Here is a 20,954-nt window from a genome sequence, read left to right as displayed (position 1 = left end):
CACCAGTAAATATCATCATCCTCCGAGCCTTTTTCCCAACCATGTTGGGGTCGGCTTCCAGTCAAACCGGATTCAGCTGAGTACCAGTGATTTACAAGAAGCGACTGCCTATCTGACCTAATATGAAATTATTAAACTCACAACTTATACCATTCAAAGCTTACTTACTCTAGAAGGTACAGTTGAATGCCCTTCTTTAAAAGTTACGGTAGACGCATTTACTTCATTAGTAGCAGATATTTCGATAGTTTTACCTTCTTGCATGGGGTTATTTATTCACTTACTTTATTACATTATCAAAATACGGCGATATGTATGCGTTGCTTAGCAACAAAGGCCTTTTGAGTAAGTGCGGTGCCCACCTGATTACGGATCAACACCGTCAATTAACTTGTTATAGAAGCTAGTTAATAAATAAAAGAGTGTTTTCCAATGTAAAATTTAATACCAGGCTCTGTCCACAAAATAACGTAATGACTTCAACACAAGTCAATTTGGTTTAAATGTAACAAACATTTGTCGGACAACAACATCATAATCGATACAGCATATACAAAATCATAATATTGGCTATAATTAAATCACACAGCTTACATTTACTGATTATTTTATACAAAAAACTTAAAAACGTTAAATGGGGATGAACAAGCTTATCAAGTTATTATTTAAACACTAATTTCTGTAAAAAAATCAATACTATACACACAACATTTATAAAGTTAAGTATGTATATTTTCTTTCATTTTTTTTATAATTTTAAAGTTATTTACATGAATTTTCTTATAAAACTGTCCGCATGAGGTATTAAAATTTTCGTCACGGTTTCTTTGAAAAAATATGTATATTTATTCATTACATTTTTACTTATTTACTCGGTGGAAATACTGTATCAAAGCTAAGATCTAGATCATTTTGTCTTACGACTATAGTTTGAGTACATAACAGATTTTCCAAGCGAGTAAGAATTAGGAAAAACAGGGCCGGTATAGAAAAGAAGAAAGTATAAATAGAACTGAGTATAGTCACTATAAATATTTACAAGGAGGTAAATAATCGTGTATTTATTATTTAAGTGTAAAACAAAAACAAATAAATAAAAATGTACATGTTGAAATCTCTTAAACACGTGTCGAATCAATATTCAGTCTTGGCCATTCTCACTGTTCACTGATGTCAGGGAAGATATACGAAAAAGATTAGTAGAGCTTTATCATCGAGATAAAGACAAGAATATAGAAAAAAACAACTATTATAACAACGATTAAATAATTGACGTACATAAAGAGTAAAATAAGTTAGTTATAACATCAGAGAACTAGCTCAAACATTGAATAATTCTGTATAACCGTGCACCAACTAAATAGAAAACAAGATGGCGCGAGCGCTTATCATATTGCACCATAATATTAAGTCAGTTTATAAATCGAGTACGAAACTTCCACGTTTTAACGAAAGCATTTTCAACAAAGAGTTTATTTTCAGATGCTCTAATAAACGAAGAAAAGTTCTCAGTACTCAATCCCAATATAAAAAGCGCTGAGCTCTTGATTCAATAAAATACACTTCAACAAAATTAATACTTCAAAGGCATGGAAAACATTAACCATACATTTATTAAAATATCAAATTTATCTAGAACTATCTATCTAATTATATAAATCTATCTAATATTTTATGACTCTGTTGTCAGTTTGACAATACAAATTAAAATAAAATAATATTTCTTGTGTGTTTGAGTGCGGGCTTAGGATTAAGTTCACTCTTCGCACAATTTTAGAAATAATTGTTTATTTGATCTATATTAGCCTAGATGAGGCAGTCATATATGGGGCTGGATTTGTCATAGTATCCGAAAAAATCCTTTGAAATCGAGCTATTCGATTCTAGCCTCCTTGCTTTTCATTTAAGGCCTACCTATATCAAAAGTGAAATGTTCATTTCAAATTCCGAACAGATATTAAAATAAAAAGTGACCAACAGCTTGTGGGATCGACTTGCCGTACAAAAATGAACTCTAACACATACGGCATAAAGCAAAAATTCGTTTAATATGACAAAATCAGCACAAGAATTATTAACATTAAATATTTAGTAACCTATAATAGTTTAGCAGTGTTGCTTCGTCACTCGCACGAGGCAGGGAGGGGCGGCGCGGAGCGGGGAGGGGCCCCGGGGGTGCCAACATCACTTACTCGAAGATGGCTGCCCACGTTCTTCTGGAAACAAGGTTGAGTATTGTTTATTTATAAATTCGAATAACATATCCTTTATTTTATGTTTTTTCCTAGTCTGCAATTTATCTATTTATGGTTATAAATTAAGTTTAATACTACTGCGTAACCTTAGGTATCAAATATTTTTGGGAGTCCTACATAATTGTATTATATATATATATGCGTTATAGTTTACATAAACGATTCTATCTAACATTGAATTGAAATGATTTTTCATTTCATTCATACCATATAAGAATCATATACGAAATAGATTAATAAACTTTATTAAATAAAGTCCACATGTTAAAAACGTAGTACTCGCCAGCTGATTTTCAAGATGCTTTATTTCAATTAAAGATTATTAATAAGATTATTGCAGTCATATAAACAAACCAAGCTTTTAATAAACAAATAAAACAAGCATAACCGATCAGTGACTAACAGGATAACGTTTACCAGTGGTAAACAAGTACTGCAATTGACTAGAATACTAGATAAACAAATAAAATAGTTGCACATCTATGCATTTTCCTCCTTTCAAGAGCGCGGGTATTTCCCCCGCGAATGCAACGTATGTTTGTGCAAATATTACACTTGCATTTATTGATTATATATTATGATTACGTTGATATCTTTGATATTATTTTTTGTTGTGAAATTGTTTGATTACGTATTGAAGTGCGTATTTTAGACAAGACTTTATAAATTATAGGCTTTTTGTTGTTCATTTATTTGCTTGAATGCGATAATCTAAGGAATTACTGATACGATTTGTAAATTCTTTTCAGTGGCAATTTTTTTTCCGGGTGCGCGATGTACATGGTTCGAAGTTTGTTGGTAATATTGTACGTAATATAATGTTATTTAAGGATAGTTTTTCATCTCTTGAGCATCGATTTTTTATATGTTTTTATTAATCAAATATGAATAGAATATGTTTTTTTTGTTTAAAAAAATGGTTTACTGATCGAGCATGAGGAATAAGTTTCACTGAAGCTGTTACCACCGAAAATTAAGCGACGTTGCAATAACAGGGAAAATAATAAGTCCTATGTGACGCATACAGGAAAGAAAAATAACATTGATAAGTCCCGTTATAAATACTTTTTTGTATCTATGCGTTAAATATTTTACGTTATATTGTATTTTTTCCTTAATTGTTGTACTATAAAAAAATGCGTATTATGTATGTTAAAAAGTCTGTGTAAAAAAACCTGCTTTCAAAGTTCCCAATGGGCTAAATTTTTCAGGATAAATTCTATTTCACTACTTTTTCTATGCATAAATTCTATTTAACTACTACCTACACTAAAAGGATAAAAATAAGTGCTATTTTAAAAGATAAAATGCCTACGTGTTATGTGAAACCAACGAACAATGCTATTAAAATCGTTATTGCTTACACCACTTCAATAAATGTTACGTAACTTTATATTTGTTTACGTTTGATAGGATTTTCCTTGTGGGATTTCTTACCTGCCCATCGCGAGTGTAGTCTGGATATACGCATATATAGGCTTACCTTTTATGGGTGTTTTTAATACAATAGGAATCATATATTTGATAGTCCAATTAGGGTGGATGTTCATCATCATCCTCCGAGCCTTTTCCCAACTATGTTGGGGTCGGCTTCCAGTCTAACCGGATTCAGCTGAGTACCAGTGCTTTACAAGAAGCGACTGCCTATCTGACCTCCTCAACCCAGTTACCCGGGCAACCCGATACCCCTTGGTTAGACTGGTGTCAGACTTACTGGCTTCTGACTACCCGTAACGACTGCCAAGGATGTTCAATGACAGCCGGGACCTACAGTTTAACGTGCCATCCGAAACACAGTCATTGGTGTCTAAGATATACTTAGAAAGTACATACAAACTTAGAAAAGTTGCATTGGTACTTACCTGACCTGGAATCGAACCCGCGCCCTCATACTCGAGAGGTTGGTTCTTTGCCCACTAGGCCACCACGACTTATTAGGGTGGATGTTAAACAAACTTTTAAGTTAAGGCCCAAATACTGGTACTCTTTAAATAATTCAAAATTGTTATAGATGTAGATATGTTATGTAAATATAGAATAAGTGTTACTCACTAAAATTCCTGAGGGCTTCCTCTCTTTCGTGAGCGTCGAAGTACCATAGTGTGATGGCGTATCTGAAAACCACAAGAAGTAAGATTAAAATGAGGGTTTATCACTGTATAAGATGTAATTTTGATAAAAACTGTAAAATATATCGCGAATGAGTAAGATATCTTTAATCTTTAGCAGAGCAGAGCCGTCTTAAAGTAGATTCGGAAAACAGAGTAGGACATCCTGCAGCACGGTGGATCGATAACTTGACGAAAGTGGCGGGCAGTGGATGGACGTGCGGTGCCTAATATGGCGCTCATTAGTAGTAACCTGCGTTCAGCAGTGTACGACAATTGGCTGATACGATGATGATGTTCAATGAAATGAAATATTTGTAAATCACCTGGTGCTATAGGCAGGTTGGACCTCGTGCGGGTTCCGCCTGTCCGACCAGAAGAACAGCATTCTGTCGAAGATCGGCGCTATGTCCGCTACCTGGTTCGTACCTTCGGGGAACACTCTGTGGACATAGACAATAATGCTTTTTATACATAGTCTAGGAATCAGAAAAGGTAGTCAATAAAAATTGAGTTTTGGAGATAATTAATACTTTGGCTAGCCAAATATACAACGAGAAAGAGAAATATAGGCATATTAAATTGGCGGGTCTCGGCTATCATTTGACCATCTTTGGCAGTCGACCCGGGTAGTCAGAATCCGGAAAGTGTGACATCCAGTCTTACCAGGGGGTTGCCCGGTTTGCCCGGTTAACTGACTTGAGGTCAGATCGACAGTCGCTCAGTGTAAAACACTGGTTGCACCCTGTTAGACTGGACCCTGCTTCGACAGTTTGGAATGGGCTAGGCAAAAGTTTCATAACTTACAAAAGACCATTCAATGCCCAATCCCCTTTGTACCCCTTTACAATACCATATTTATCATGCTAATATTCATATTTACCTGAGCAGTCCTCCACACCGTTTGACGTCCCAGTCGAGATTCAGATAGTAAATGGCGGTGATGCAGCGGCCATCTTTGTTCGGGTTGTCAACGTGCTTCACGTAGTGACTGCCCGAGCCTGGGTAACATGCCACCATTGCCTAGGGAGAAAGAAATACTGGGTTTAGCATGACATCAGTACAGTATACATACATGGTATTTATTTATCTATCTAGCTTATTGAATGGAACAGTACTCGTTCTCTGGTAGGGTCTAATTTTCTGACGGGCATTTTGCAAATAAAGGACAGTCTTACTTATTTTATCTACTAAAACCTTTTTCTTGAATCTCTCTATCTATTGAATAAAAACCGCATAAAAATTAGTTGCGTATTTTTTATCTATGCATACATAGGGACAGATAGCTGGAAGATACTTTGTTTTCTGCTATATAATGATAGTGATGATAAGTTTTAACGAATTCGGCAGATTTTAATCGCCAAAATACGGTGAATTGGCATTTTATATCTTTATTTAAGGCTAAGTAGCAAGTACGTCTCTGTGTATATGAATCCTTCCGTGCAGTACTAAAGTGCCAACCACGCATGCTTTTCATTGACTCATTAAATGTACGATTGTTTATAAACGTTATGTGCATGGCACGTGTATCATTCTCTATGACATTTTACAATTGCATGGATCTTGACGTTTTTACACTATTATACGATATTTTACATGGGTTGATGGATATATTGTGTGTTCATTGCGTCCAAATGAACATACAATTAGGTATATCCCTTGGGTTTTTACGACCACTTCTGGAAATTATTGGATGGCGACAAATCGATGGTGATTTCTTTCTTTCTATGTTCTAAATATTGGAGTAAACATATTCTTAATTTTTAAAGAGTGAGAGAAAAGCAGTTCTTTGGTTTTGGAAATGCAAATTTTTATGAAGTCATCAATGTAGATTAAATAACCTTCATGTTATATCGGCATGTATTAGAAAATATTGGATAATGTTTTAACAAAATAAATACCTAACTATATGTGTGCATGTTTGATATAGACCGCAAACTTAGCACAGCGCATATAGACGTAAGTATCCTGCGATCGTTAATATTATCGTAAGCAGCTAAACTTTGCGTATTTGAATTTTAATAACGATGAAAGAGCATACCGCCATATTTACTATCAATTAATGATTCACAAAAATAAGAAAATAAAATATTTGTGCAAAACCTAACCGGATTTTGGATTGGCATTTGAAATGGACATAGACAATCATGTATAACCTGTACTGATGTATGTCAATGACTCAGAAAGCAGTTATTTGGCGGGAAATTTGACAGCTGTGTTTACTATGGTCATCACGTTCAAAATAATATCGGGCCTACGCGTAGAGAAAACATTAAATAATTGTATGGTGGAGACTACGGGTGGTCTTATTTGTATGGGTCACTTATAGAAATAGGTTCTTAGTAGTCTATTGAGGTAGGACTTTGGAGTTTTTTGTTATTGCCAAATGAGACCGTCATTTGGTTTAGACATGCGCAAAATGTGTCATTGAAATGAAATGAATGAAGTAGTTCTTTTCGCTCAACGAAGTAGTCCACTCATTTACTTCAGTAATTCATTTAGTTCACCAAATCTGAACGAGTCAATGAGTCACCCAGCTCTTAGGAATCATAATCGTAGTCTACTCATTTAGTTCAGTAAATCAAAACGAGTCAATCTGTAGTGTGAGGGATAAGTATCGACGAATGAATCACTTGATTTTTTATCTCGATATCTCGATTTTCCTTCATACTTTATACAGGCTTAGGACTATCAACCGTGAAAATATTAATAAACAGAAAATTATGTAGCTTTAAAGTAATTTAGATATATTTTAGTTTAGGTTGGCGTATTTAAAAATCGAAATATGTAGCCGATCCTATCTATGGAAGGATCCTGAACTAGTGAACTAAATGAAGTAGAGACACATTCGAAGGAGTAGTGAAGGAATGATACGTTTATTTTCGGAAGTGAAGTAGTCCATTTCCTTCAATCGTTCGTGAACTACCCATGTCTAATTTGGTTACTTACATCGATTGACATACATTGTAATTGCTTTAGTCTTTTGTATTGACCGTTTATTGGCGCTGTTGATAGTTGCTGGTACCAGTACAAAAAATGCTGTCATCCCTTGAAAATTGACATCTATCAATTGCACATAAGACGTGATGTTATGAGTACTTATTGAATTATGGACCCCTTCATGTCACGTTGGTATTATTTAGTGTTTTATTTGTAATCAACCTGATAAGGCAACTAATTATAAAAATAAGTACCTGTACACATATTAGAATGTTTATGAATATCGTACACACGAACACGCAACAAGCGTGCCAAATTATCAAGACCACGTTATCAGATTACAGTTGAGAATTACGTGCATACCAATGTTTATTAAATCTTTAAGTATTTGATCTAGAAAATTCCGAGGGTTAAGGAAGTTGTCTCTAATTAATTACAAAAACATCAGATTCATTTGGAATGTCTTATAATAAATCAAAATGTAAATTTTTCAGAGGAAAGGGTCCTACTATAGACAGACTGATCAGTGTGATCACGAAGTGATGTTGTTATTTTTTTATTTAACCTTTCAAGCAAAAGTTCTCCAAAAAATCCAAGCATACTTTTATTTTATTTACTTCTAAATTATTTGATACCTAAGTTCCCATCGAAGACCACCTTATGTAATTTTTAAAGCCGGTCAAATGTTTTAACCGCACCTCAAATTGCTACCACATTACTACTGAGTGTACTACGTTGAGAGATTTACGTGGCAGTCTTGTGGTTTTGTGGTTAAAGACAATATTTATTATTCCTATTTAAACAGTAGTTTCTTTTTACAGTATGCGGTGTGTTAGTTAAGTGTTCCATTTAAAATGTGAGGAGAATTTTCCTTCCATTGGTGCACAAAATTCGGGGAAAATTCTGGACTGATTTTATTCCACAAAAACAATTAGCATGAACATGTTAATTTGTTATAGTGGTTGTAAAGAATTAAATGAAGGAATACCTACCTTAGTTTAGTAATTATACCTACCTGACACGATAGACTGCAATTAGTGAATCTTTCTGTAATTTTTACACTTTTATTTTTATGTCAAATAAAACTTCAATTTTGGGATGGACTTCCAATACACGCTCATACAGTAAAATAATTTCTTCATAATTCCTCATAGTAAGTAGCATTCTGACCTTGTTAATTGATTGATTGATTCAGTATACCCAGCCTTCATAGCAAACCAAACTGATGATTACTGACCTACACAACAGTTGACAGAACATTGAGAACTGTCTAGCCGGCGCCAGCGCACCTGACCTGCTAATATTATCGGACTACAAGCGTATGCGCAACTTTTATACCAGACTATCAAGTGGGTCAGATAAGAGAGTTTATTGGGTTTTCCAGTACAATGATGGTCAAGCTTTTGCAGTTGGTAGAAATCATGTAGGTACGCGTGATTGACTTGTCCGTGTCTCATTGCTATTTAAAAGCCTTTAGCTTCGTAATTGAGATTTATTCAGATAAGCTGGTTTATTATTAAAGAAAAGGAAACCGATACCTACTTTGCTGACTACTCCTTTCTTTCAGCCATACATAAGTAACAAAAAGGTTCCGTTAAATAATGAAAAGTGACAAATCCTCAACAAATATTTTTTGTTAGCACTTTTATTATGCATCAATCAAGCATAAGGATAAGCTTGTATTTTCCTTAAACTTAATTTTTTTTTGTATATCCCTTCTCCAATTTTCACAATGATACAATATTTTATTAGCTCTTCATGTGTTTGAAATACAAATATTAAATGTTGCTTTGTATCTGTATATGCTTCAAGATGAATGACCCACGATAAAAGTTTATGATCGGTATTCCCCATGTGAACACAGCAGTAGTTATGAGGTACTAAATATTCATTTAATGTTTTTGTTATTAAATTTTAGTGGATGCTATTTTAATACTGCTATTTTTAACTTCATAAATTGGATGAGACCTTGTTTAAGAGCAATTTAATCAATCGCCTAAATTGACCAAATTAAATGATCATTCGATTATGGCTTAGACATCATAATATGAACAGTCTAAACATGTAAACTTTTTATATACTTTGTCTAAACATAAAAATAAATTGATTAACACACAACTACATGATTTAATTCAGGTTCTTAAAATATTCTAGAGTAGATAAACCTCTCAGTTTTTATTACAAACATTAAAACAAAAATATACAATTTAAATAAAACATTACTGTGTACAGTTACGTGCAGCGGTATCTCAATGAATTTACTTTTAATTAACTAACTCATCAGATATAATTAGTTTATTTATAAACATTGCAGTAATTATGTAATTAATTATACACTATTTACAAACTCTATGCTTACTAAAGAGTTTATAAACGTTAATCCTCCTTGCGATAACCTACGGCAAGTCATGTCGAGGTCTCCCGCCCTGTCAATGTCATTTCCGGAGTTTGAAGCACGTGCGCACTTTTTGAATGTAAGTAGAACGTTGAGCCCCGTGTGAAATAAGAATGATGGACACAGATGGACAGTTTTAGTTGGTACAGCCAAAGTTTTTCAGCCATGGAGCCATATGGGAATAGAAGATTTCGAGGAGATACAAAATTTAATAAAATATTTTGTCACATGTAGACAAAGACGGATTTGTGAGACTGGCTTGGAAAGCAGAAAGACTAAAACCACAGGCCACAGAGGAACCGAACTATAACACTGTCAGCAAAAGCAGTAAATAACAGCAAGAGAATGACAACGGTAATTCAAGAACAGTTAATTTATGAAAGATGTTTCATCGAGGAAACTGAACTTCAGGAAAATCCCACAAGAACGCAATACAATTTATACCTAGGTACCTATATTACCTATTAATGTTGCTATTTCTGCATGCCTTCTTCCGCCATTTGCAAGAATGATCAAACAATGGTGATGCTCTTCAAACATGTCATTGTAATTATTGATAAACGTATGATGTAATTGTTCAGGCTACGTGACCGAATGTGTTGATAATGTGAGTAATTAATGAAACAACTGAAGCGAAGGTAATTACAGGAGTCACTCCTGGGTAGGAGATGTACTTGACATACTTTATTGATATCGAGATATGCATTATTAAGATTTTTTAGCTGATTATCTTTAGATTTAGATTATCCGTAAAATAAATTTTGATGCATTTATTTAAATTATTTGAATCCTTCAGAAACTTTCTTGAGACAGTCAGGTTCAATCTTGTGTTAGGTAGGCAGTAGTATAAACATTGCTCATCTTGGTCTAAAAATAAAGTGTAATTGTTCACACCTGTGAACCAGAAACTATGAGGGTACTTACTTCTTAATAGAATGGCCATTTTAAATTGGATTGTACTAGCCTAAAAGCTTTACGCTGTTAAGAATCAAGATTGTTTATCAGGATAGTGAACAAAGCAAATATTTAGCCAATCAAATATTTCTGAGCAGATTTTAAGTTTTCAAAGCCAATGCCGATACGAATAGTCCAGAAACTCAAGACCCATGGTATTTTAGTAAAACAGATTTAATTCAGGATGAAGAAGAAAACCGTGTACCAAATTAGAATGGTCGTGTTAATCGGACAATAGTTTGTAAACAGAGGGATGTCGGCGCTTACGATTCTTACTAATGTTTACAGTGCCCCCTCCCCGCGGCCCGCGCGCCGCCTCTCCGCCGCCATGCTACAAGTCACGTACGCAAAGCGTCCACGGCGCATGCGCGAAGCCGCGCGTTATTTTGGTTTTTATCGCGCAAACCAACGATCCCTGTGCGCGATATTACTTTTGCACAGAGATAACGATAACGTTGGCTTCGAATAGATTTCTAGGTGACTTTGTACAAGGTATTCTTACTACAGTTTTTTTAGTTAGTTAGCAATTTGTACTTATTTTTATTGAGAATTACAAGTAATGTGAAAACAGCAATATAATTTAAAACGAGAATAATTTCAAGGTGTGAAACTATCCGCAATATGAATCAAATAAACATATTATACAGCCTAACATTATTTTAAAATTTTCATTACATGTTAATTCTAAAACAAATATGTACGTGTGTGAAATCCAAAAAATCACGTCATCAAAGCCAGTTATCAAATACTGCCTATCATAACACGGTGACCCATATCATGGCAGCCCAGAATGAGCACACTGGAACACTGACCTTAATACCAAACCACCCAATACCAATACCACCCAAACTCTTGAATGAATCTACTTATTAAAATAATTCAAACAGGGAGATTCAATAGCACAGGAAATCCTTTGAAGATAACACCTAAAACCCCAGTACTAATAAAAATGTACATCACAACAGATAAGTTTGAAGTGTCTGCAGAGCAAGATAAAATCTACAGAGGGTACATGAGTAAGAGACGTAACAATTCTATCACACCCAAAACATCTTAAAGGAACGAAGTTACACGACATGAATGGAATGGAAATCATGAGATAACGTCCATGCTATCGGCAGGCGATAAACTAAATAATAAATCAATTATATTATTGCGAGATGTGATCTCACCGGGGTCGGGTCTCTCTGAACTTGATGTATGACAGACTGTTAGGCGACTTGGATAATGTTTTAAGAGGAAAAAAGCAAGAGGTTCTTAATTTGGAGCGTGTTTACAAAATGATTCATAACTATCACGACGCATTTATGAACCAGTAAGATAAAATTAAGGCATGATACATTAAGCAATAATAAAACGTAAACCGTCTTACCACAAAAACTTTTTAACGTCAGTTTAAGACTTGTCTAAAAAAATGTCAAATTATGACGTTGACATAAGGTTCATTTTGGAGCCACATTTTTTTTAGACAAGTGTAAAACAGTTGTTAAAGTTTTGTAGTAAGGCCAAAAATGTTTAATGAAAGTAGCGCAGAAGATAAAGATAGGTAGACAACTAATAGTAAAGACAAAGAAAAAAAACAAAGTACAGAAAATCTGTTAGAAGATTGAACTACAGCCTTTCACTAAATCAGCAATCGATGGTAATAGGTAACTCGATCAATCAATCGAAACAGAATAAGAAAAGCTAAAGAGCTACAGCTACAAATGGATTTGCTTGATACACGTAGGTACTAGATTTGCACGTTAATTGGTAAGGTAATGACTGGAAAGGACTGACAAGGTAATGACTAGTCAGAGGAAAAGGGAAAATTAGGCTGCCTAGTCGAATAAAAATTTAGTGACTCAGGCAAAATTAAGCTAGCAATTGGACTATTTGCCGCAATAGAAAACCCATGATCTATAAAACAATTTTCCTGCGATGAGGTTGAATAAAGCTATTCAGCTCACCTATGGCTGCAATAGAAAAAAATGTCTGACGATTCAATGAATTGTTAAAATTCTTTAGATTTTTTATGGCAATAGTGAGTGATTTATCTGTCAAGGTTTAAGAAACACGTGCAGCTGTGGTTACATTGTGTGAAGGCATCGAACCAACAAACAGTTCCGCTAAGGACAGCTGTTTGAGATAAATCAATAGAGGTTCAAAGCCAATAGGAAGAACTCTTTGATCCAAAATTTGGTAAATGCCTCTGCCATGTATTTTATGCTTTGTGTTCTACATAAATCTTCTTAAACAATTTCGCATTCCTACATACCGGTTTTTAATTTAAAGACCTCAATTTTTACACTGATAAATATTACTACTTCATGCAACCATGTTTCATTTGGATTCAAAACTGTTTTCAATTGGAACGTGTTATGGTAAAATTATGTGTAGTTTATCAGAACAATAAAATATAGCATGATTTTAATTTTCCACTAGGTAAAACTAGGCAGGTAGGTGCTATTTTTTCCTTAACTAGGTATGCCACATGCCAAATAATATTAACAAATAATTACATCACTTTGGATAAGAATTGAAAAGTCATCTTTGATAGAAAAAGAATGTTTGATAATTCATCAGGTGATACTGTATAATCAGGTTATTTGTATCATAATGTGATGTGAATAAGTAAATTGGTATTTATGATTTTAGCATATAAATGATACGAATGGGTACATAAAGTTATGGGAGTTCCCTACTGACACGGAAGTCATAATTACGTTTGATTCTCTTGCCCTTGCCCTAATTCAGGTAGTAGCAGTAGGTGGTAGGGTCCGCTCTTTTAAAGTCTATTATCCAAATTCAGGATATATAGAAAGCGTATTCTGATCGTTTTTAATGTGATAACAAGTTAGATAGAAATCTATAACGTGATCTACATCACAGAATTTAGAGCTGAAATAAATTCTAGGTAGTAGCTAGCCGTTAGCTCTTATTACGTGAAATATTTATTCATGGTTAGGCACTTTTTCATTTGTAGAAAATCAATACGGCCCGGATTACGCTTTCATTTTAGACGGAATATTGATTGGAGAAATTACCTAAGGGTATAATTATGGAAACTTGTGTTAGATATTTGAAATTAAACCCACAAGCTTACAGGTACAAGGTGGACTGGTGGACTGGTGTGGTGGTGGAGGTTTTGCTTTAAGGATTCCGATTAGGAAACTAAACTAGACCAACATTCAACCAGTGACATTATCATCCATGCAAAGCTGAACAGGATTCCAAGATAGCCAAACCTCAAAACTGATCCGTCAAACACGAGGTCAACTTTCGTCAGACCTCGAACAAACTAGCGTGCAGTTTCGTAAGAGACCATTACGCAACCACTGAGAAAGAAGAACGCTTAGAATTAGTCACAGTCAAACAGGCTGTTATGTTGCGGTTTTTGGATATTCCAAACAGGTGATGACCAAATGGGTAAGAAAGTTTAACAATAAGATTTGCAAACAACGTGATTATCAGCACGTTAGTGTTTACAGTGAGGCGATACCTTTGCAGTGTGGTTTCACAATGCATCGTGAAGATTTTGGTCGTGTACTTGGTCATCAGGCTGCTGAGGCCTGGTTTTATGCTTTAACAATATTTCTGGCTTGGGTTATTTTTATTGAGATTTGTCATTTACAAGTACAAAGGTACTTATTGAAATGTAATGGTGGCTATGCCTAGCAACATCTGCAATTTAATTTTCAACCCGTTCAAATTCTTTATTCTTAACTACCAGATATTAAATTATCCTTAATGAGCAAAGGAGCCAGTTTTACGCATTACTGCTCATATACGCCATAAAATTAGTTATGCTTTCGATTCGTTTAGTATGTTTACATCCAAAGGGACTGTAATAGCTTTGCGTGTGTTCAGGCGGACAATTTTAAGTAATGACGCACGACAATTTGGATAAACGATAGTGAATTCGGATAATATTTTTAGTGAAAAGCCCAAAAATAATTAGTTAATATTTCTGATCAACTGATGGGTGTAAAGAAAATCATTATATCAAAATTATGAAACCAAACTCATAGCTCACTGCTTCAACGACTCAGGCGCTTTCCCGCTCACCAATGGGCTCTGTTGTTTCTACAGAGACCTCTTCTATTATAATTATCTTTATTATCTATTATGTTTTTACCTTTGTCCTTCCATTGATGACGTAGTCGCCCATTTTCCCATTGTTAGCCATCTTGTTCGCTCTCAGGATGATATTGTCCACCTGGAATACAAAAGGCATTAATTGCGTTTTGATTGCATTAGCAAGGAACATAATGGAGATACTCATTACAAATGGAAAACTTCCATTTGGGATGAAATTGACGTAAATCGTTGTAATGATTTGAGATTACTATGAAATGATCTACGATGTTTATAAGGGAAGTAGCTTCTGACAGCGGATTCATCCGATTCTCGAAGAAACTCTGATATATGTATAAGCTACACTACTACAAAATCCATTCGTTAGATTTTGCGTAAAGAGGAACAAACATTCATACATACAAAATTTCGCGTTTAAGTTATCAGTAGGATTGCAGGATTTAAGGGGAACATTTCAGTAGGTACAAAGTTCTAAGAATCGAATTGTTTGCAGTTTTCTAAAAGTCAATAACATTGAGGTATTTAACTTGTCTTATCTGATTACATATACGTGCGATGTAGTGAGTTTCTGTGATAAAACTCTCAGGAATTTTATTCATAATATTTTGAAAAGATAATTTAAAACAAAGACCAACACCTGTTATGTTAACTTTCTCGAACCTACATATTAAAGTTTAGCAAGTAATATAGGTATGACGTGATGATGGCGCCGCAGATATATATAGGGATATCAGTTGTAGATTATTTGATAAAGCAGTGAATCGCTAATCATGGTAGATGTATGAGGATATAGAAGGGCCGAAGTAGAACCTTGCGGGACCCCTGAACATCGATACGTAATAATAGGCCAATTAAGTTAATAAAAGTGCCAGTTTGTCGATTGTTTATCTTAATTTTATTTTGCGTTAACAATTGATTACCTATGCATAACCATTTTAATACAAACATAATTTGCTGGTTTATAAATGTCTGCAAACATTGACAGAGAGTGATATAGAGTTGTTGGATTTAACTGAAGCATTTGATAAGTTTCCATACAAATATATAAAAAATAAGCTTTTTGACGACCTCGATGGCGCAATGGTCATCATGCCGGACCGCCGAACCTGAGGTCCCGGGTTCGATTCCCGGTTCGGTCGACATTTGTGTGATGAGCATGCTTGTTGGCCGTGGTCTGGGTGTTATGATATGTATTTATAAATATGTATATATGTAGCTATATGTAGTTTATCAGTTGTGTTAGCACCCATAACACAAGTTAATAAATAACTTACCATGGGGCTAACCGACCGTGTGTGAAAAAGGTGTCCCGACATTATTTTGGATACTTAGTAGTTATTAGTTATTATGGCAGTAATTAGTAATGTTATAAAATTGAGGTCAAAAGGGGTGTAATTAGTGCCACTCAGTGATAAACTACTATCGAGTACAATACGATTTTTGCACAATGACGTGATATAAAGATTTGCTATCATCTGACGAAAGAAAAATGTGGTTGATGACATTTATGAATACGTCGAGAACAGATAACAAAGTATGTACATAGTGAATCGGCTATGGAACAGGACGAACAGCCAAGGATTTAGCTAAAAACTTTTAAGGGGCGACGCCGGGCCCATGACATGGTCAAAAGCTCCCATAGTCTTGACCCGTTAATTTTATGTAACATCTAGACCATGTCGCCTCAAGATCCCACCGGCGCAATGTCTTTCGCTTGGTGGCGGTACAGGGACAGTGGGAGTCCCGCCACAACAATCCATGATGATTACGAAAGTAGTCACTAAGGACGCTGGCAAGTGAATAGGCGTTAAAATTCATCCTCTGTCTTGCCTTTTCCCAACTATTGGAGTAGGCTTTATGATATCGAACCATACGGTTGTTACATAGCCAAAGCATTACATAAACAAGCTCCTGATACTTTTAATTACTTAAAATCGAATGTATGTATTATTTATTTACTCTCCAAACATACAATTAATTATGCTTCTCGCTAGTATGCTAGAGGTGGTTGATTCGTTGTTCGGCAGATGCTAGAACATGATTTTAAAGCAAAAAAGTTTGGGCCTTACTACAAAAACTTTAAACCCTGCTTTACACTTGTCTAAAAAAATTTTGGCTGCAAAATGAACCATATGTCAACGTCATAATTTGTCATTTTTTTAGACAAGGCATAAACTGACGTTTAAAAGTTTTTGTGGTAAGACAGTTTCTGTTTAAACTAGTGTCTAAATAAACATAGCTTCATATGCGAATTTGGGTGTTTGAACCCGATGTTGTCAGACAAGCGGATGATTGTGGTAATATTTGCAAATAGACCTCTCTATTTACAAATACATATTGCTAATCCGTTTAGCATTCAAATGGCCGGGCAGCGGTGGTAAGAAAAAATACGCTTTTGAGTGAAAGCCGGGACTTTCTAATTTGTAAATGTTTTTGACAGAATGGGGATGTTTATAGGATACTAAAGCAACTAGCTGCCACCTGCGGTTCCACCCGAGTCACAGATTTGTAACTATAAAGCACGGATCCCGAGGGTACTACAACCGGCATCAGGATCAGATTAAAATTAGTCCAGTACTTTCTACGGCTCGTGACTATCTGTGAACTAAATCATCGTTAAAAAACCTATAAGCTTCTAATTATGTTTTAAGTACATACTACCTCTATATTTATCAATTATACGCAAATGAACTTTATCAGCAAATTATAATCTTCGCATTTTTATGGATTGTGACCAATTTAATATTTATGTTAGGAATTACTTTAATTCGCATAATTGTTGAAGAGTATGTAAGAACACACATTGCGCCGACCCCAAATAAAAAATAGGGATAAGGGCAGGAGGATGATGATGACTTTAGGTAAATCCGAATTGTCGGTATGGGTGATGCATTGACCAAGTTTAGGTAATGCTTACATGCCCTAGAAAGGTAAACATTAAACAAATGAATATCCCAAGTGACGAACTCGCTAATGTGTTTTGGTAAAACAATTTTCCTGTCTTCCTGATACAGTGTGTGAATTGTATCACGTAGCCTGTAGGTCGTAGTAGGTACGAAAGGGTTCTGGTAGGTACCTATTGTACTGGCATGTCATCATCACCAGCAATAAAACTTTTTCACACTTTTATGAGTCAGAGTCCATTTCTCTCTTTGAATTAAGAAGGTATTTTAGTAACTGAAGAGAACCAATTTAATGTTATGTATGTGCGAGTATTCCCTTTCCATACCCATATGCCCCTTTCCCATTAAAGAAAGGATTCCGGATTTATTTTGCTTGCTTACATAAATATGGTAGTTTTGAAATGAGTGTTGTACAATAATCATCAACAATTACAGTGTGTATGTAAAACCAATTATTTCTTGTCTCTATGAACTGGGCGTAAGGGCAAAATTTTGTGAGATGAATGGGAATACATACAATGGAAGCCAGTTTGATGAACGGGAATACATAAAACTGAAGCCTATTATTTGTTAATTATTTGTCAAATCTGTATTATGTTATGTATCAAATAGTGGAATCAACTAACTTATTTTAGTCAGTTATTACTAGTTATCTGTAAAATCTGTGCAGGTATGCTGGAAGAGATTTCTTTAGAAATAAGCATTACCTTTGTAAATTCTTTCTTTCCTGTCATCTTTCTTTATTATGTGTGTGTACAAAAATTTGTAAATAAATAAATAAATAAATCTGCGATACATACTTGACTAATGAGCTGTCTGATGTAGTGGCAGTTGGTCTCCTTGCCGTCAATCCAGGTTATGAGGTCACTTCGGATGGTCTGTGCTTCCGTACTCGCAGGATTTGATACCAGCTGTCCGGCCTGAATAGTGTAAGGTAGTATATTAAATACAAAAAATAAATACAAATCAAGTGGTGTTTTCATTATTTATCTTTGGTAAAAATAAGAAAATGTTGTTGCTTGAGCTGAAAGATGTGCATTGCCTGTCAAAGACCACCCATAAGGTTCGCCTTTTGTGGTTGGGAAGGAAATGTACAATAAATAATATTCTATAGTATTCCGATTAGTTACTCCCAGTCCCACCTCGCCAACTTATTATTTAATTTCTATTGAATTACCTTTAAAGTTATTGACAGATTATGACAGAATCTTATAGCAATACATGCAATAAACTAATTCTTCAAGCATTTCTGTTTTCATATTACTTTTTATTCAATTGAAAAAACGCCTTTCTTTTTGACTGTACTTTTACTATTAATTGAAGAGGCAAAATAAAGCTAGTGATTTTATTAAATCATAATAATATTGTACAGAATGGTGTTATTATTGTTGGGGAAGGGCAACAAACTAATAATTTATTTTTATCAATGCTAGTTACTTGATAGGTTTCTTCTATTGGTATTACAATTTATAAATACTACTGTGCAAAGGATTCATGTAAAGTAATTATTTACAGTTAAAGTTCAAACCTAAGTTTTTTGTATTGATTTAAATAAATGCCATCAATACTCATCTCTATTTGTATCTGGTTTGGAAGTAAAATAATTGAAATGGTTTGGCAAAGGTAATTTAAAAATTACAATTTCAAACTCAATGAATAAAGAATTTATATAAATCATGAAATCATAAGTTATGTAAAATATTTGTTTGTTTATTGTGTTTATAAATAAACAAAACAAATAAATACTCACCATACTTTTGACAGACATAAAATACTGACTTTTTTAAGTTAAGTCAAGTTTAAAAAAGTTATTGGTCAGTGGGTTGTCTTAGATTTTGTAAAAGTTAGTGTTTAGTATTGTATAGTTGTTTTCACATAACAAGTGTTTGTAAATTTGGCTGCAAAAAGTCAGCATAAATGGCAAAAAAGTATGAATAAGTGAACTTACTGTAAATATTCCTGATCTATACATTTCTAACACTTCATTTAACACCATGAGTCCTTGCTCCTTGCCGAGGAAATTGTTCAATACACACACACCATACTGTGTCATGTCCCTGATCACTCGATGACATATCTCATAACAAGAGTCACTCGGATCCATGTAGTAACTGTTAGGCACATGATTAAACGGAGCCCCACTACCCTTCAGTGAGGCTTCCGGATATTCCTTCACTCTAGTACCCTGCGGGGGTACGTAATTAGGCAGTACAGGCATTTTTTCAGTGTCAGTCCTATTCACCGTTCGCAAAACATTAGAGGTACCAGCCGTAGCGAAGTCCACAGAGCTCAAGAGCTGCGCCTTCTCGCGCAACACCTCCTGCTCCGACGAGCCCTCGTATGTTATGGCACTACTAGTCGTTAAGTCGCGGTTTGTATACACTACACTAGATATCACACTATTGTCATTGTTTCCCGTCGCTTTCGATGAGCCTTCCTCACTTTGTTTCACGTTCTCTGTTGATACTTGCGAATTATGTTTACTAACACTATCCGTGCTACCCTCTTTGCCACTGTTTTTCAAGTTTTTCGTCTTCGTTTTGTTTAAACGTCTTGTATCACTACCCACTTTCGAGATATCCTTCTGCCTCCCTTCTATGACGTTGGGAGTTTCGTCTTTCACTTTCTTCGTGGCTTCTTCATCAATTTTAGAACGTTCACTTGAATTATCGCTTTTAGAACCCTGTTTCGGTAACTTGGGGGCACATTCACTTTTGTGTCTTTTCCAGTCTTGACGTTGGTGTTCTGTATTACAATAATAAACGGTCAGGCAACGAGCGCACCTCCGATGAGTTTTCTCGTTGCAAACGGCGCAACAAGCGAAGCCGCCTCCTTGATTCATTCTAAATAATTTCTCCCAAGGGCCGGCCCCTACGACTTGTCAACTGAAAGAAATGTCATCGACGACGTGACAGTCTGATTGACAGTCATGCCGACATCAAATTAGTGTCCATTAATTAGATAGAATATTTTTCAAATTATTTTAAGTAATATTTAAACGTTATGGTTTGTAATTGTATTCAATTTGTGAAAAATTATTGATGCAAGGGAATTTGTTTCAAACTTAATAATAAAGATTCCAACATGACTTCATAACCTGCATAATGCCAGTACTACACTTCTGTATTTTATGTTACGTTCTGAAACTTGTTTAATTTGTAAAAAAAATAAAAAACACAAAATTGAATTTAAATAGTTAGTGACATATATAAACTCGTAATTAAATTTCAATTAAAATAACAGCGAGTTGCGCTATTGTACAGTTGTATGTAATTCATGACCACCAACTATAAAATCAATAAAGGAATCGGCGATCAGCTAG

At 34.8% G+C, this 20,954-nt stretch overlaps 1 protein-coding gene across 2 annotated transcripts; it reads right to left on the bottom strand.

The window, feature by feature from the left end:
- Nucleotides 1–425: 425 nt before the first annotated feature.
- Nucleotides 426–20,530, bottom strand: LOC124640050 (egl nine homolog 1). 2 transcript variants are annotated; one of them, XM_047177646.1, is made up of 7 exons: nucleotides 19,581–20,530; nucleotides 18,433–18,552; nucleotides 14,770–14,850; nucleotides 5,247–5,386; nucleotides 4,690–4,806; nucleotides 4,308–4,369; nucleotides 426–2,216 (listed from the first exon to the last, which is right to left on the bottom strand). In XM_047177646.1, exons 1-7 carry the CDS (start codon nucleotides 20,472–20,474, stop codon nucleotides 2,185–2,187), a joined length of 1,446 nt encoding a protein of 481 aa, XP_047033602.1. In that variant the 5' UTR covers nucleotides 20,475–20,530; the 3' UTR covers nucleotides 426–2,184. The 2 variants fall into 2 exon arrangements, with proteins under 2 accessions (XP_047033602.1, XP_047033603.1); XM_047177647.1 differs by having other exon boundaries at nucleotides 426–2,213.
- Nucleotides 20,531–20,954: the final 424 nt, after the last annotated feature.

The sequence above is a fragment of the Helicoverpa zea genome, chromosome 20 (assembly GCF_022581195.2).
Source record: "Helicoverpa zea isolate HzStark_Cry1AcR chromosome 20, ilHelZeax1.1, whole genome shotgun sequence".
Lineage (NCBI taxonomy): Eukaryota > Metazoa > Arthropoda > Insecta > Lepidoptera > Noctuidae > Helicoverpa > Helicoverpa zea.
This window is presented reverse-complemented; position numbering and strand designations above follow the sequence as displayed.

Excerpts from the sequence above, each read along its gene's own strand:
- LOC124640050 (XM_047177646.1), bottom strand. The coding sequence starts at position 20,474 with ATGAATCAAGGAGGCGGCTTCGCTTGTTGCGCCGTTTGCAACGAGAAA. Across the intron at positions 18,553-19,580 it reads ATAGATCAGGAATATTTACA|GCCGGACAGCTGGTATCAAA; the intron begins GTAAGTTCACTT and ends TACACTATTCAG. Across the intron at positions 2,217-4,307 it reads GGAAGCCCTCAGGAATTTTA|AAGAACGTGGGCAGCCATCT; the intron begins GTGAGTAACACT and ends CCTTGTTTCCAG.